The sequence below is a fragment of the Procambarus clarkii genome, chromosome 49 (genome assembly GCF_040958095.1).
Source record: "Procambarus clarkii isolate CNS0578487 chromosome 49, FALCON_Pclarkii_2.0, whole genome shotgun sequence".
NCBI lineage: Eukaryota > Metazoa > Arthropoda > Malacostraca > Decapoda > Cambaridae > Procambarus > Procambarus clarkii.
This window is the reverse complement of record NC_091198.1, coordinates 19004930-19019716: the sequence shown is the minus strand read 5'-3', so window position 1 is coordinate 19019716 and position 14787 is coordinate 19004930. Positions and strand designations below refer to the sequence as shown.

Here is a 14787-nt window from a genome sequence, read left to right as displayed (position 1 = left end):
TTTCTAGAGTGCTAACCGTTGAAAGGATGCACTGTAGAATAGTGGTTTAAATCATGGGTTGAAACATTACACACAAAATGCAAATTATAACTTGTATTAACTATTGTACTAGTTATTGTTACTGTTTGTACAATTGTTATTGTACAAAAATGTAAACTCTTACATATATGAACTATTTTAGTAAAGAGAGCATTCATGTCAGTTATCTTTGCTGATCACTTCACTACAATCTTAATTAAGCCATAATCATCCAAAATACTAGAATAATGAGCCATAGGTGGTCCTTATGTATACCATAGGTGAACTATAAATCTTTTTTTTTTTCTGTGGATAAGTAAACACACCATGCATAGGGACTTTTTATTAGTAAAATATAATAATGTTTTAATGTAGTACATAAAACATATGGTATTAATGAATAAACTACGTAACGTGCAGAGAACTTACAATAGTTAAAAGTGAACTTCAATAATAATTTAAGATATCATTTATATATTAAACTTACAGAACACCCCTAGACATAATTATTCATTATTTAACTTTGCCTCAAGTCAACAAGATTTTCTTTATTTTCTGGGAATATTACTGCTCAGAGGCAATCAAGAGATAGTAATAAATTCCCTAAAACGAGCAAATGATTTAACAAAACTTGGAGAACTCTGTGCTCAGCCCCACAAGGTCTCCATGCTGTCCTCTGTGCTCAGTCCTACAAGGTCTCCATGCCATTGTCTGTGCTCAGTCCCACAAGGTCTCCGTGCCGTTTTCTGTGCTCTGTCCCACAAGGTCTCTGTTTTCCTCTGTGCTTAGTTCCACAATTTACGCCTTTTTTTTATACAAGTTCAAAAAATAAAAAAAAAAGTTCTTTACGTTCTTGTACACCCACTAGCATGCATTGCATTTCGGGCAGGCCCTTAATCCTAATTGTCACACACATACACACACACACACACACACATACACAGGATTAGAGACTGGTTGAGGTTTTAAGAAGACCTGGACAAGCTGCAGGAATGGTCGAACAAATGGTCATTAGAGTTTAACCCAAGCAAGTATAATGTAATGAAGATAGGTGTAGGGAGCAGGAAACCAGGTACAAGGTATCATTTGGGAGATGAAATACTTCAAGAGTCAGAGAGAAAGACCTGGGGTTTGATGGCTTCCCCTGAAGCCCATATCAAGAGGATAACATCAGCGGCATATGTAAGATTGGCTAACATAAGAACGGCCTTTAGAAACTTGTGTAAGGAATCTTTCAGAAATTTGTATACCACATATGTTAGACCAATCCTGGAGTATGCAGCTCCAGCATGGAGTCCATGTCTAGTCAAGCATAAGACTAAACTGGAAAAGGTTCAAAGGTTTGCCACTAGACTAGTACCCGAACTGAGGGGTACGAGCTACAAAGAGAAACTACTGAAATTAAACCTCACATCACTGGGAGACACAAGATTTAGAGGAGACATGATCACCACATGCAAGATTCTCAGAGGAATTGATAGGGTAGATAAAGACAGACTATTTAATACAAGGGGCACACGCACTAGGGGACACAGGTGGAAATTGAGTGCCCAAATTAGCCACAGAGACGTTACAAAGAACTTTTTCAGTGTCAGAGTAGTAGACAAATGGAATGCATTAGGAAGTGATGTGGTGGAGGCTGACTCTATACACAGCATCAAGTATAGATATGATAGAGCCCAGTTGGCTCAGGAACCTGTACATAAGTCGATTGACAGTTCAGAGGCGGAACCAAAGAACCAGAGCTCAACCCCTGCAAGCACAACTAGGTTAGTACACTGAGCTCAGCATACCACTTCAGCTGATTTTTCAGACTTCCCTGTGTACAGGAGTCGTAGCAGATGTGTGGAAAAAGGCTAACATAGTTCCAATCTACAAAAGTGGCAGCAGGGAAGATCCCCTCAATTATAGACCTTAAATTATAGATCTACTTAAACACTGTATTTCTAAAACATTCTGAATACTGTAAGCTTATTGCATAATTATAACTTGTATAAACTTGTGTCCTACTCATAGTGTTAAGCATAAACTTGTGCAATTGTCGATGCAACAATTGCATCAACAGTCAACAAGTGCATCAAAATCCAACAAAGGTAAATAACCTTTGATTGGATTGAAATTATATTGTTCTTGAAACCTCTTCAAGGTCTAAATAAGAGTGACTTACTAATATGGATGATAAATGTAGACAAACTCCAACATTCCATCAAATAAACATTGTCCTTAAATACAGCAATATTTCTCCTTCCTCCACCAATTTTTTTTAAATCGTTTGATAAATTGGCAGCTAACTGCCTTCGGCAATCTCAAGACGTACCACCAGAAGGTAAGCAAATGCAGTACAGTATACCCTTCCTGTATCTATGCTATTCTTCTGTTCCATTAACAGCTGTGCCACTGAAGGTCTGTGACTTTTTGCCTGTGCTTGTCTGTGTGTGTCTGTGCACTGGCAGTGAGCACACGATTAATTATCCCTCTTCCCTCTAACGAAGCTATACTTCATTACTTCCATATTCTTTGCATTCTAACTTTTATGTTTCTGCCCAAATACTTTCATTCTTTGTGCCAGAAGGTGGAACTCTAAGGAAAATTAAGTGTTTTTGAAAAATTGAATTTAAAGTCACCTTTATCAAAAGGAGCTTTACTAGGAAGCAGAGCATCAGATATATAATATAGGTTGACACATCTGACAAGTTTGGCGAGGCTTGAGTGCATTAACTGTGAATGTCACACATGTGCACTTGCATCAAACTGTAGCATTTTCATAAAGAAGTTGAAATGCCTTGTATAAAATGGCAAGAAAATACACATCTTCATTCTTGCCACTTTTTACCTGCTCGATAAGACATGTGACTTACAATTGATCGTAACTGTGTCCAATAATTTGTTTATTTTAGTAAACCCCCCCCTTTTTTTTTTACCAGTGAGCATTATGCATTTCAACAACTTTCTGAATCAAGTCTCTATGACTAGCATAAAGGTTTAACCGACTATCAATATCTTGCCACTTAACAGCTTGTGCATCATCTCCAGCATGCAGATGCAGGCTGTACAGGGCACCATCTTGGTTACTTTCATGGAAGTTGTATGCAACTGTCTCCATCCAGGCATTGTCGGTATTACGCGGGTCGTCAACATATCCACGGAACACTTCTTCACCTACAACACAAAAAATAGTGTGCATGAATAAACAAGGCAAAAGTTCCATTGTGGAAATTTGTTATTAACATTTTGAGCAGAGTACAGGTGTAAAACATTTAAATCTGTGATTAGCAAGGGTATACCATATGAAGCTATAGACGGCCAACCCTTGACATTGCCACTCTGGCAAGGAACTCCCATCTGAAATAAACACTAACAATTTGACAAGCAAAACTTTTGATATACCTAATAAAACATGGTATCTAGTGGTTGGCAACTGTTAGCAGGACAATGCCATTTTGACAGTAAGCTGCATGTCACTGTTCCATTAAGTGCTCACAAGTTAATCATGTTTAACCAGTATTTAACTTAGCCAGAAGAGTTTTCCACTTCCTGTTTTGATTGGGAGGGTCAATTGTGTATGTGACATTTAATCTCTCTAATGTTCACAAATTGCAGTGTGAATGACAAATAGAAACTGGAGTAAGGAATTTGCTTCTGGGAGATAATTCAGGTACAAAAAACCGCTTTAGTGGTGGTGTCTGTGAGGTTCATCAGTGGAACTGCCAAATATAATTCTTTTTATCGGGAACAAGAAGCCTGCGTATACTTTAGGCCTGTATCAAGATTCTCCCCACTGTCGAACTACTGACTTTCCCCAGGAAGCAACCCACAAAAGTGGCCTATCTCCCAGGTACAGTATCTATTTACTGCCAGGTAACAAGAGGCATTAGATGAAAGGAAATGTACCCAACCATTTCAGTAGCACCTGAATATCGAACCCAGGGTTCTATCAACCAGGCTATGATTCATACGTCATGTTGTGAGCAGCCACGTCAAACAGCCTAGTCGACCAGTCCAGCAACCAGGAGGCCTGGTCGGGGACCGGGTCGAGGACAACGTTGAGACCCGAAAACATCACAGAATAAGGATCCTCACTTGCAAGTCTTAAATCTGCTCGAGATGAGATACAGCCAATCTCTAAGAGAGGATTTCTGTCTGTCCAAGGTTGGAGGCTAGATGCTTGGAGCTACCCCCCTTCCCCCCAAACTTAGCAGTAAGAATGGTCTGCAGCATGGCACAGACATAGGCTGATCGGGGTCACCAGAATTCAAGAGGGAATAGCATGTGACGGTCACATACTGATCCCCATGACTGAATTTGGGACAAATATTTGAAAAAAAAAAATTCAATTTTTTTTTCTTTAAATATGAAAAATTATGCACTAATCCTGGAAAAATTAAAACAAAATTCTACTCGTCATATCTCGCCCACAGAAACATAAAACTGATGATCTTCCCACGGCTTAAAAAGTCTTTCAAGTCCCTCACATTATCAAGGCCAGAGGGAAGTCATTATATTTTTTAATATTTCACACTGTTAGGCTCCTCCCACCAGCAGATCACCTGCACACCAATGGGAACTATTACTGTATATTATTTTTATAAGAGAGAAGCATCAACACGCACAGATAGACCTGCAGAGTGGGCAAAGAAATATGCAGGAAGAGACTGAAAAGAATAGACAGGGAAGGGATGATGTTTGAAAAGTAGGGGAAGAGGAGAAAAAGACATAGAGATGAGGGAAGACTGGGGAGAGGGGGAAGGGGAATGTTGAGGGAGAAAGGTGGAAATGGAAGGGCAAGAAGGGGAGACACCTGGGTACAGCCAGGTACCCACTCCAGTGCTGGGAAAAGATATCTATAAAAATCTTGTAATATTCATCTACACCGACTATATTTTGAGTTGGGTCACATCTGTTAAAGATTATGCCCAAATGCGGGACCATACTCAAGATAAGTATTACATCATAAGCTGTATAATAATGACCATATTGACACTCACTGTATACATGTATAAAAACTCATCAGTATTTACCCGATTTACATGAGGGGGTCACTAACACTAGCGGCCTTGACGAGGACAGGAAGCCGGTGGCATGTCGAAGGTCCCGAATGTATGTTGACTTGCATGTTATATTACCAATGGTTTAAAAGAGTGACCTCGATTATCCAGACCAAACTTAAAACCTCCAGATTCTGAATATTTGAATAAAAGATCACGGCACGTAAAGTTTAGCATTTTTTTATCGTTTTTAAGAGACGTGCGCTATATACAGTATACCTGTAACAGTGTTTTAACAGAAAAGCACCAATGTATAGGAAACCAATTATATTTTTGTATTCTTTGGTATGAATAATGGAGTGGAGAACTGGAAACTTTTGTCTGATAATCCGAGTACCCTGAAAACTCATCTGAAAATGGGGTTTCGGCATATAAACAAGTGTATTATAATAATAATAATAAAAACTTTAAAGTTCAGCACAAATGACTGACAATACATTCAATCTTTACATTTAAAGTTTTAATTGTATAGTACAGTACTGTATTCAATACAGTATAAAAGATCCTGTTTCAAAGCACTAGAGGAATTGATATCACACAGTCCCGAGCAACCTAGTGTGCCAAGTATACTATACTTATTGCATAGTATCAATACATGATAGTTAGACTACCCTTTAAGTTAAATAAACATTTGTGATATGATGCATGTAAATGATGGAGAGGGGAGGGGAGGGAAGGCATAAGTATCCAGTCACAATGATCAATCTTTATATTATGACAAACTGCATAATTTAATGCCACTTGACTCGAGCTGTACAAATAAACTGCATCCGACTGTAGACGTATACTCTACAGGATTTCAATAGTACAGTATTATAGTATTGATATTGATATAGAATATTCTATATATAGTACTGCATAATAACAAAAAGTACTGTACCCATCTGGAAAAGTTTAAGAGAATAATTCTAACCTCCTTGGAAGAAGTTATTTAGCTTCTGTTCAATTTGTTGCTTTTGTTCATGTGTCATCTCTATAGAATTCAAAGCTTCTTCTTGGAATTCTCGCTGAAGTGTGGCGCTGACTCGTTCTCCTGGGTCCACCATGCCCCCTGGTATGGCCCACTCACCACTATCACGACGCTGAATACACACAAACTGTAGAATGGGCTTCCCAGAGTTACCTGTTGATGCCAATTATTGCAGAACAATGTATGTGATTTTTTTTTTAAGTATTTATGGACAATATTACAAAGATCTCATTACACTTACAGAACCGACTTGTTAAAAGTACAATACTGAATAATAAATAAATGACTGATTAGAATTGTAAATGTGTAATAATAACACAAACACAAACTTTTTAACTAAAAATGTTTACATAATAAAATATAAGATTTTACAATTTAAGTAAATATCATAGCAATTAATATTTATAAATTAATAAGTACTATACCTGAGTACTGTACAGTACAGTTGGCTCTCGATCTGAGCAGTTCGGCATTCCTTGAAAACTTACGTAAAGCCAGTCTTGTGCACTCTTAAAAAGAGACTTGCACCTTTTTCTCAAACCACACATCATTATTATTATTTAATGTGTGTGCCGCTGTCCTGTCCAAATAAACTATAACATTTGTACACACAACAATCACATTGGAAAAGTAGTCTAAATTTTTTCCTCTTGTCCGTGTTTACCTACCGGTTTCTGCGGCCTGACATATGTTTCCAACTTCCACCCATGTTCTTGTTTTTCTTTCCCCATTTACCCTCAGTTTTTAAAGGCTATCTTTGATTACCTTATTTATTCTTCTCAATATTTTTCACTTGTACACCTCACTTGTTAATTAAATTAATAGGTTACAGAAGGGTTACATGACAGTGGCAGTCCGGGAAGAAGGAGGGACAACAGCAGGACAGAAACTGTGCTGGACAACACTGTAGTCATCAATGTGGAAGTAAAAAATAAAGATTCCTGATGGAACTATATTTGACAAAGACAATGAGGCCAGAATAAATATCACCATGGCTGTTAAATGACTAGGATCTTCAATAAACCATTAGAGATTATCACACTCATATCAATCAGAAGAAAGGCACATTAAATGTTTATCTTCAAGATAGGAGAAAAGCAGGAAGCCCTAAACTATAAGCCCAATAAGGTTAAGGTAATGAAGATGAAAAGTAATCCAGAAGGATGCTACACATAAGAGGCAGACATCTACAGGTACAGTATAAGAATAAGAATGTTTGGGGAGTTGATATAATACTATCATTGACACTAGTAGAACATGTAAATAGAATAACATCAGCTGTATGTGAAAAATCGGAAATATAAGAGCAGTGGTATTGCCTCACCAGAAGCAATACCATGACACTGCCCTCCACCTCTTACCCCGATTCCCTTGGCTTCAATACATTACAACTGGCATTGATCGTTCATTCAAGATGACCCCATCATAGCATGCTCTCTTCAATCACAGACCTTGGCGACCCCAACGTATATATGAATTGATGGAATAATTCCACAGGTGGAAATACTGTATACAGTTACAGTAGCAGGCAAGTGCAATGAATACAACATTTTACTTACAAATTAGACGAGTATATATACGCCTGCACAGTATACTGAATGACAAAAAACAGATAAAGATTTTCCCGATACCCACCATGAACAAATTCGTTGCCAGCAATTTTCCATCGAGTAACAATTGGGTCAGCTGCATGATTAGGCCCCCAACAGCCAAGGGCTCCACGACCAGCAATACCTGTGCGGCCATGCATGTTCCTTAAAAGTAAATATTTGCATTATTTTTTTTCTGTGTTCATACTTTTCTTGCGCAATACGATTTTACTAATAATAGCTTTATTTAGTACTTAATTAACGAGAAGCCTTATGTTAAGTTCCCTCATTAATTTCATTTATGTAACTTTGCTATTTCATTAGGTAAAGATAAAACAACAATGTTGACTAATTTGAACAGTACATATAATAATAATAATAATAATAATAATAATAATTTATTTACAAGAAAGTACAATGGGTGGGCGAGATTACATTAGAGTGATATTTTTACATTCTTGCAAAGCCACTAACACGTGTACATCTTATGTACACAATGTACATAAGAGATGTACAAGGAAAAAAACAAAAATCATTAATGTACAGCATTTCATTATATGTAAGATTGTCTTGTAAAATACTAACTCATGTTAGATTCAGATTCATGGTGCTAAGCATGGGGAGACTGGCAAGTTACACTGTGGATCATGCTCATACAGTATTTTTGCAATTAGCGGAATGTTTAAAACGGCTAATCTATAGATATAACTACAGTCAAGAGAGGTAGGTCTCTGGCTCTCACATTATTAACCTCAAGGATAAAAATAGAATGTTGAGTGCAATCTAACACCTATTTCTGGGTTCTGCCTCAGTAGCTCATTTTGTTAATGCAATGCCTGCTGCTGATCCGACTTAGACAATGCCATGTATCCTAACATAGACTAATTGCATACCAGGAACAAGGCCGTTTACAATCACCCCTTACACATGGGAACCAGCCATCAGCCCAAACTGAGGCAAACTTCCCTGAATGCAATAAAAGGAAGCATCATGACACTCAAACTTTCTCCGAGAAATTATTTGAAAAATACCAAAACAAAGTTAGCAACTATTGTATTAAAGAAGCAATTCAAACACACTCCTGAAGTAAATATCAGTAAGGAATGACAACTAAATGCCCCCTACAGGAGCGTGTCCAAAGGATGGACTACACTTGAATGAAGTGGAACTCACTAAAGCTAGCAACTTGGTGAGGTTTGTTTGAGAATATCAATGACAGGACTGAGGTTATAATGACGTGGGAGCTGGGAGCAAACGGTAGTGTTGCCACCTGTTGGTGAGGAGTCGTAGCTAGATGGGTTCGACCTAGTTTCTGAGCAAATCGCTGGTATAATTGTTTGGCCGTTTCAATGCTTTGCTTTCTGTGAATCTTGCAGAAGTCTGTATTGCTTCACTAACTTTTGGATATTTTCTCAGTGAGGTTGATCATAATCCTATGCTCACTGTGCCTCTGTGAAGGGGGGGGGGGGGATCTGGCTCTGGTTTCAGTAGAACTCTTAAGGTTAATGTGACTTGCTAGGGAGGAACTACTTCAATGAGCCACCATTTGGCCTCCCCTCCAGAAAAAATAACTCGGAAAACCTGCAAACAGCAGTATCGGATATAGAATTAGACCGAAAAGCTATAACAACCCAACCAATAACATAATAAAGAAAAAATACAGGGCCAGTCACAATTACAACACAAGCATACAGCTAATTATTACACTCTCCACCAACAGGCCTCGCAGTGGGAAGCAAGTCCTGTGCACTAACTGGAAGCGAAGTGACTTGTCTAGAGTCAACTCACCGAGGAACTCTATTCCTGATCAGGGTAGGTATCTCTGGTGAGACAAGGCAAATACAAGCCAACTATCAAGTATGAAAACCCTGGCCCATAACGGGCCTGAAATAAAAGGCTAGAGCACAAAATTTGAAATTAGAGCACAAAGAAATGGCTCCTAGCAGAACTAATGTTCGTGAAACAGCAAACACAATTTTGTCAAACGTGTAAGATTCCAGGTTTTCTAAGTTGTGAACATGTGAACAAATTAGAGGGGAGGCTGGCTAAAACCTCAGGTGATCTGGGTTGCCGCCTGGTGGTGCTCGGGTGCATCATAGTTAGGGCGTTTGCACAGTACCACTGCAATGGTTATTTGCCACGTTACCTCTGGGTGCCAAATTTTCTTCAGGTAGTTGCGTGCTTTATTGTGTTTGCGATATCTGGTGAATTTTTCTCAGCATTAATGACAAATTTAATTTCATTTACAATCATATCAGTGAGGTTTCACTGTTATTCATGCAACAAAATATATTGATCACCAAAATTAATAAAATAAGTATCCAGTTTCTTAAAAATAAACCAATGAACCTGCAACATAATCTTACCAGGGAAATCCATCATCAATGCTGTAGGTTCCTTCATGTGAGCGGCGATTGATTTTTCCATCTAAAGTATTCCAGCAAGGTACAAATCCTGGAGAACTGAAAAGGAAAGAAGTCATGCATTACTATATGGCAACATTCTTTGATCCTCCTTGCAAATTTCCCTTTGTTAATATTTAACTGATTTCAATAACCAATGTAACTGAAGAAATGTATTGTACAGTATATTATTTTATTTCATTTCTGTACTGTAATTAGATTGTATTTGTATTTTGGAGATGTTAGTGGATGTATGGGTTTGTGGAGGTATTAGTGGGTGTTATAGGGGAAAATAGTATAAATATATTAATTCGGTATCATTTTCCCGGCATGTTCCATCAGTAATGCTCAGAAGCAGATTTTATCGCAGTCAACTGATGCATCCAATACAGTAGCACTAATTTATATAAAAGTAGATGGTAACAATATTTTCCCCTCACTTTATAAAATTATAATATCCACTTACATACTCTAATAACAAGAGAGCAATCTACAGTGAAGTATTGACCACAGGCACCTCCAGCCTCATAAACCACGGGCACCCCCAGCTGTGTAAACCATGGGCACCTCCAGCCTGGTAAACCCCAAGCACCCTCAGTCTCATAAATAATTTGCTACCTGTTGACAATTTTTCAGTCTTCTGCACAACCCAGTGGTTAAGAAACCAATTTCATCTGGCCTTAGTTTACACTATGTACTTCTTGTACATTGTTTGCAATCCCCACTTCCATATACACTTACCATCTCTGTCCATCTGACTGGGTTCTCTTCCCCCTCCAGCTGCTTTCAGCTTACCCAAATACACACTCTTAACCAGCTTATAATCATCCATTCATTCATCAAACCATTATCATTCTCTACACACGATGCTGTACTTATTATGGATCTTTCATTATATTTCTTTGTGACAATAGGTCTCTTACCCTATCTCAGGGTCAGCATATGCCGGGGCAGCCAGAATGTGTGCAGCCGTGTACTTCCTCGCTGCATAATCGGGAAAAGGTACTGACCACTCCACCTTGTCATTGGGAACCTCTGCTCTTCTCACCTGCAACACCATATATTAGTCTGTGCTTCAGATTATTACATACAATTTTATTTATTGGATTGTGTAAATTATGAATACCTGTATAGGCTTATAAATTATTGTATATCTCAATGCATTCCAAGATGACCATTAAAAAAAAAAATACATCGATTGTTTGGAAACAAGAATTTTGCAAAACACTGTATGGAAAAATTTAGTTAAGTCATGAATACTATAAATATGCCTATTTCACTGAATTTACTCACATTTAACACTTATATAATGTACATGAATAACCTTTTAAGCAGAAAAGTACAGTAATATAATAGTTTTGAGACTGATAAAAGTCGACGTTCTAGCCAACAAACTTTGTATTACCTGTATTATCAGGATAAAGCAAACTATAGAGTGGTTATTGCTTCTACAAGATATAATCATATTGTTACCTTGTTATTTGAACGAGGATAGAAGCCTCCCCGACATTTGATGTGCATTGTGACTGAAGAATATTTGTATAAACTTTTTGCACCCAATGAGATATTCTTGGCAAATATCATGCCCTGTTGAAACAATGAAGGAACATTATTAATAGGATGAGTAATGAAGGAAAATAAACACATGATAGTACTGTACAACAACTTTGCAACTTGCTTACAATGTGATTAAGTAACTTTAACAGATGACTGAATCTTCCCTAACCATGTACGGTATTACATTCTTTCCATGAAATTTACTCTACAGAAGCTCCTGTAAACACTTCATATGCCATTCCTTCATTAGGCCCGTTCCCCACTCATAACCTCTCAATTTTTTAACAATTTTGCCCAGCAGTTCATAGAAGGCCACTATGACTTGAACTTATCTATGATTTGAGACTTGAGACTTATCTATGATATAGTAAAACTCCCTCGACCTGCCAGTTACTGTACCTATACATACAAGATGTAGTGTGCCCTATCTCACAATTAGACACCAAGCAAGGTGACCATCTAACTAGAGGTTGCTCACGACTATACAGAGATGACCCGGGTGTGGCAACTTATTAAATTATCTTGTATGACACTAAGAATGCTTTTAAATGTGACAAATGTATGCAGGTCAGGGGGCTCAGACAAGTTGTCAAATTACAGCACTAGCTGTAAAGCTAGCCGGACCTTCTTGTACTCGCCTAGCTGTGCTTGCTGGGGTCAAGGTTTGGCTCTTTGGCCCTACCTAAGCTCTCGGTCTTGTATACGACTACTCGACACCTGACAACTTACAAGGAAATGTAACAAAAAACTCCTTATAATAATTTTATTCATAAAAAATATACAATATTTTATAAGTGTTTTAATTGCCGGTGGAGAGGCTGCATACAAAATAAAGCCACTAATACACAAAACATTTTGGGTATACTGTACCTGTAACTTAAAATAATTTGATTCAATTACTTATAGGCTTTACAGATGTAGGCACTTTATACTAAACGAGATGTAAAGTAGGAATAAGGTCGTTTCGGACACAAGGCGATGCGACAAAGCTTGTTTTTCTGTTTAAAACTATATGCATTATCATCCTAAGCTCTAAGTTAGGTTAGGCTGGGCTCTATTAGGTTAGGTTTGGCTGGGTTCTATTAGGTTAGGATAGGCTGGGCTCTATTAGGTTAGGTTAGGTAGGTTTGAAAATACGTTGGCGAATCGTCTTGTGTACGATGTAACTTGTACCCGTAAGGTCGCATATATGAGTTGTTCAATTGTTGCCATGCACTGTGACTACACATAAGGAGGCGAGGCCCGGCACTAGATCTCACTCACCGTCAGAACTAATAGGTACACACATCCACAGGCAAGCACATGACCTATAAAGTTACTTGTGGTAAATAACATATAAGTGAGCCAACAAGAGAGAGAGAGAGAGAGGCAGGAGACCTCCCACACACACAACTGGGTGCTGGAGTACACCCGGGCCGCTGTCGCAGGTGTGTCCACCCTCCTGCAGGAGCCGTGGACGGTGTCACTTCCCTGGGGCTGGTGTTGGAGTGGCAAGTAGGGCTTAAGACCTAAGGAAACGGGTGAAGGTCGGGCACGTCCAGCTGTGGCCGGCGTCCTCCAAATGCTGGGTTACCATGGCAACCCACCGCCCTCTTCTCATTTGTTATTGTTATTTATTTATTTATATACAAGAAGATAAATTGAATTTATGAGAGTATATAGCATTGATGTTTTACATTATTGTAAAGCCACTAATACGCATAGCGTTTCGGGCAGATATAATTATAACTACGTTGTATAATTATGTTGCCCGAAACACTATGCGTACTAGTGGCTTTTGGTATTGTATGTAATACCTCTATCTTTAAATCCAACATTACGTATGTACCTTTACCTGAATAAAAAATCTAAATCTAAATCTACCTACTGCTTATTACTAATTACCTGAATTTACTAACCTCTAGTGGCCTCGACGAGGACATAAAGCCGGCGGCTTGTCGAAGGATCCCCCCCCCTATTTACCCTAATGATCTTTTCCAGTTGAATTTTAAAATTTAAGTTTTGGCCTTTAAGGTTTCGGCGGGTAGGCGGTTCCATGGGTTTATAATCCTGTGGGTGAAAAAGCATCTCCTGTTCTTAGTCCTACATTGGGGCTCGTTGAGCCTGAAACCATTGCTCCTTGTTTGTGTTACATCTGACCTTTTGAACACATTGTCTGAATCAACATCCTCCAAATTGTTCAGTATTTTAAGTTTCATTGAGATCCCCTGTCATTTTTTTTATGCCTGGTTTACAGTGTTGTTAACCCTGTGGCCTTCAACCATTCCTGAACTTAGAGAGTTGACTTAGCTCTGGAATGGTTTTTATTGCCCAGTGTTGCACTTCTCCAGAGCAGCTATGTCCTTCTGAAGATGAAGTCTCCATGCCGGGATACAGTAATCCAAATGGGAGTGCACCAGAGATTTATATAATTGAATCACTACCTTCTCTTTACTTGAAGTCAAAGGTATGAGATGTAATTACTTTACAACTCATTAAGCCAATTATCTAGCCCATTCCTATCAATGTTCGTAAATCCCGCTGTCAAACCCCATTTATGAATGAAAACAATTTACACATGGCTCACAACTGATTACGTTCAAACATTCAAACATTTCTCGAGCAATGCTTTGCTGATAACCCTCTGTTCGAATCACAACTCTGCAAATGGGCTTTGCCCATGTATTTCAAATACTGTATAAATGATCAACAGTACCTCAACACCTAACTCAGCCTCTACCTAATCATACATTGAACTTTAGTGTATAATATTAATTTATATACAGTACAAGAACAAACCTATTTTTGATACACTGTTAAAATTGATAAATGCGTCTTTGGGAATGGCTGGCCTGAGGACAATTTGTAATTACCACCACCAGGCGGCAAGGCCCCAGCTCCAACCCGTCCTCATAAGTAAAGGCCAAAGTTCATTCCATGCACCCGCCAAACCCCTGTTTATGAATGAAAATCAGTTTACACACGACTTACAACTGATGACATTAAAACAATTCTAGAGCAAATGCTTCGTTGACAGATTTTGTTTGAACCACGACACTGTAAATGCTTCACCCATGTACTACAAATACAAGCAATTGCCAACAGAACCTAAACACTTACCTAACCAAAGCCTAAATATGCACAGTAAGCTAATGTGTAACAATATTAATTTATATTTGAGAAAATTCCTGTTTTGAATGAACAGCATGTTAAAATTGATGACTGAA

General features: G+C 38.3%; 1 protein-coding gene across 4 annotated transcripts; it reads right to left on the bottom strand.

Moving 5' to 3' along the window:
* Nucleotides 1-346: 346 nt before the first annotated feature.
* On the bottom strand, nt 347-13195 carry LOC123763163 (ADP-ribose pyrophosphatase, mitochondrial). 4 transcript variants are annotated; one of them, XR_006773402.2, is made up of 8 exons: nt 12845-13195; nt 11498-11611; nt 10948-11072; nt 9989-10084; nt 7669-7787; nt 5977-6186; nt 5037-5197; nt 3039-3177 (listed from the first exon to the last, which is right to left on the bottom strand). XR_006773402.2 is itself a non-coding variant. In XM_045750148.2 (7 exons), the coding sequence occupies exons 1-7, from the start codon at nt 12914-12916 to the stop codon at nt 2936-2938; spliced, it is 978 nt and encodes a 325-aa protein (XP_045606104.2). In that variant the 5' UTR covers nt 12917-13182; the 3' UTR covers nt 347-2935. The 4 variants fall into 4 exon arrangements, 3 of the variants coding, with proteins under 3 accessions (XP_045606104.2, XP_045606106.2, XP_045606105.2); XM_045750148.2 differs by lacking the exon at nt 5037-5197 and having other exon boundaries at nt 347-3177; nt 12845-13182; XM_045750150.2 differs by lacking the exon at nt 5037-5197 and having other exon boundaries at nt 347-3177; nt 12959-13177.
* Nucleotides 13196-14787: the final 1592 nt, after the last annotated feature.

What these genes read in the sequence shown, in the direction of transcription:
- LOC123763163 (XM_045750148.2), bottom strand. Translation starts at nt 12,916, where the DNA reads ATGTTATTTACCACAAGTAACTTTATAGGTCATGTGCTTGCCTGTGGA. An exon ending in ATCCTCGTTCAAATAACAAG is followed by an intron (nt 11,073 to 11,497) that starts GTAACAATATGA and finishes ATGGTGTTGCAG; the next exon opens with GTGAGAAGAGCAGAGGTTCC. An exon ending in TATGCTGACCCTGAGATAGG is followed by an intron (nt 10,085 to 10,947) that starts GTAAGAGACCTA and finishes TTTCCTTTTCAG; the next exon opens with TTCTCCAGGATTTGTACCTT.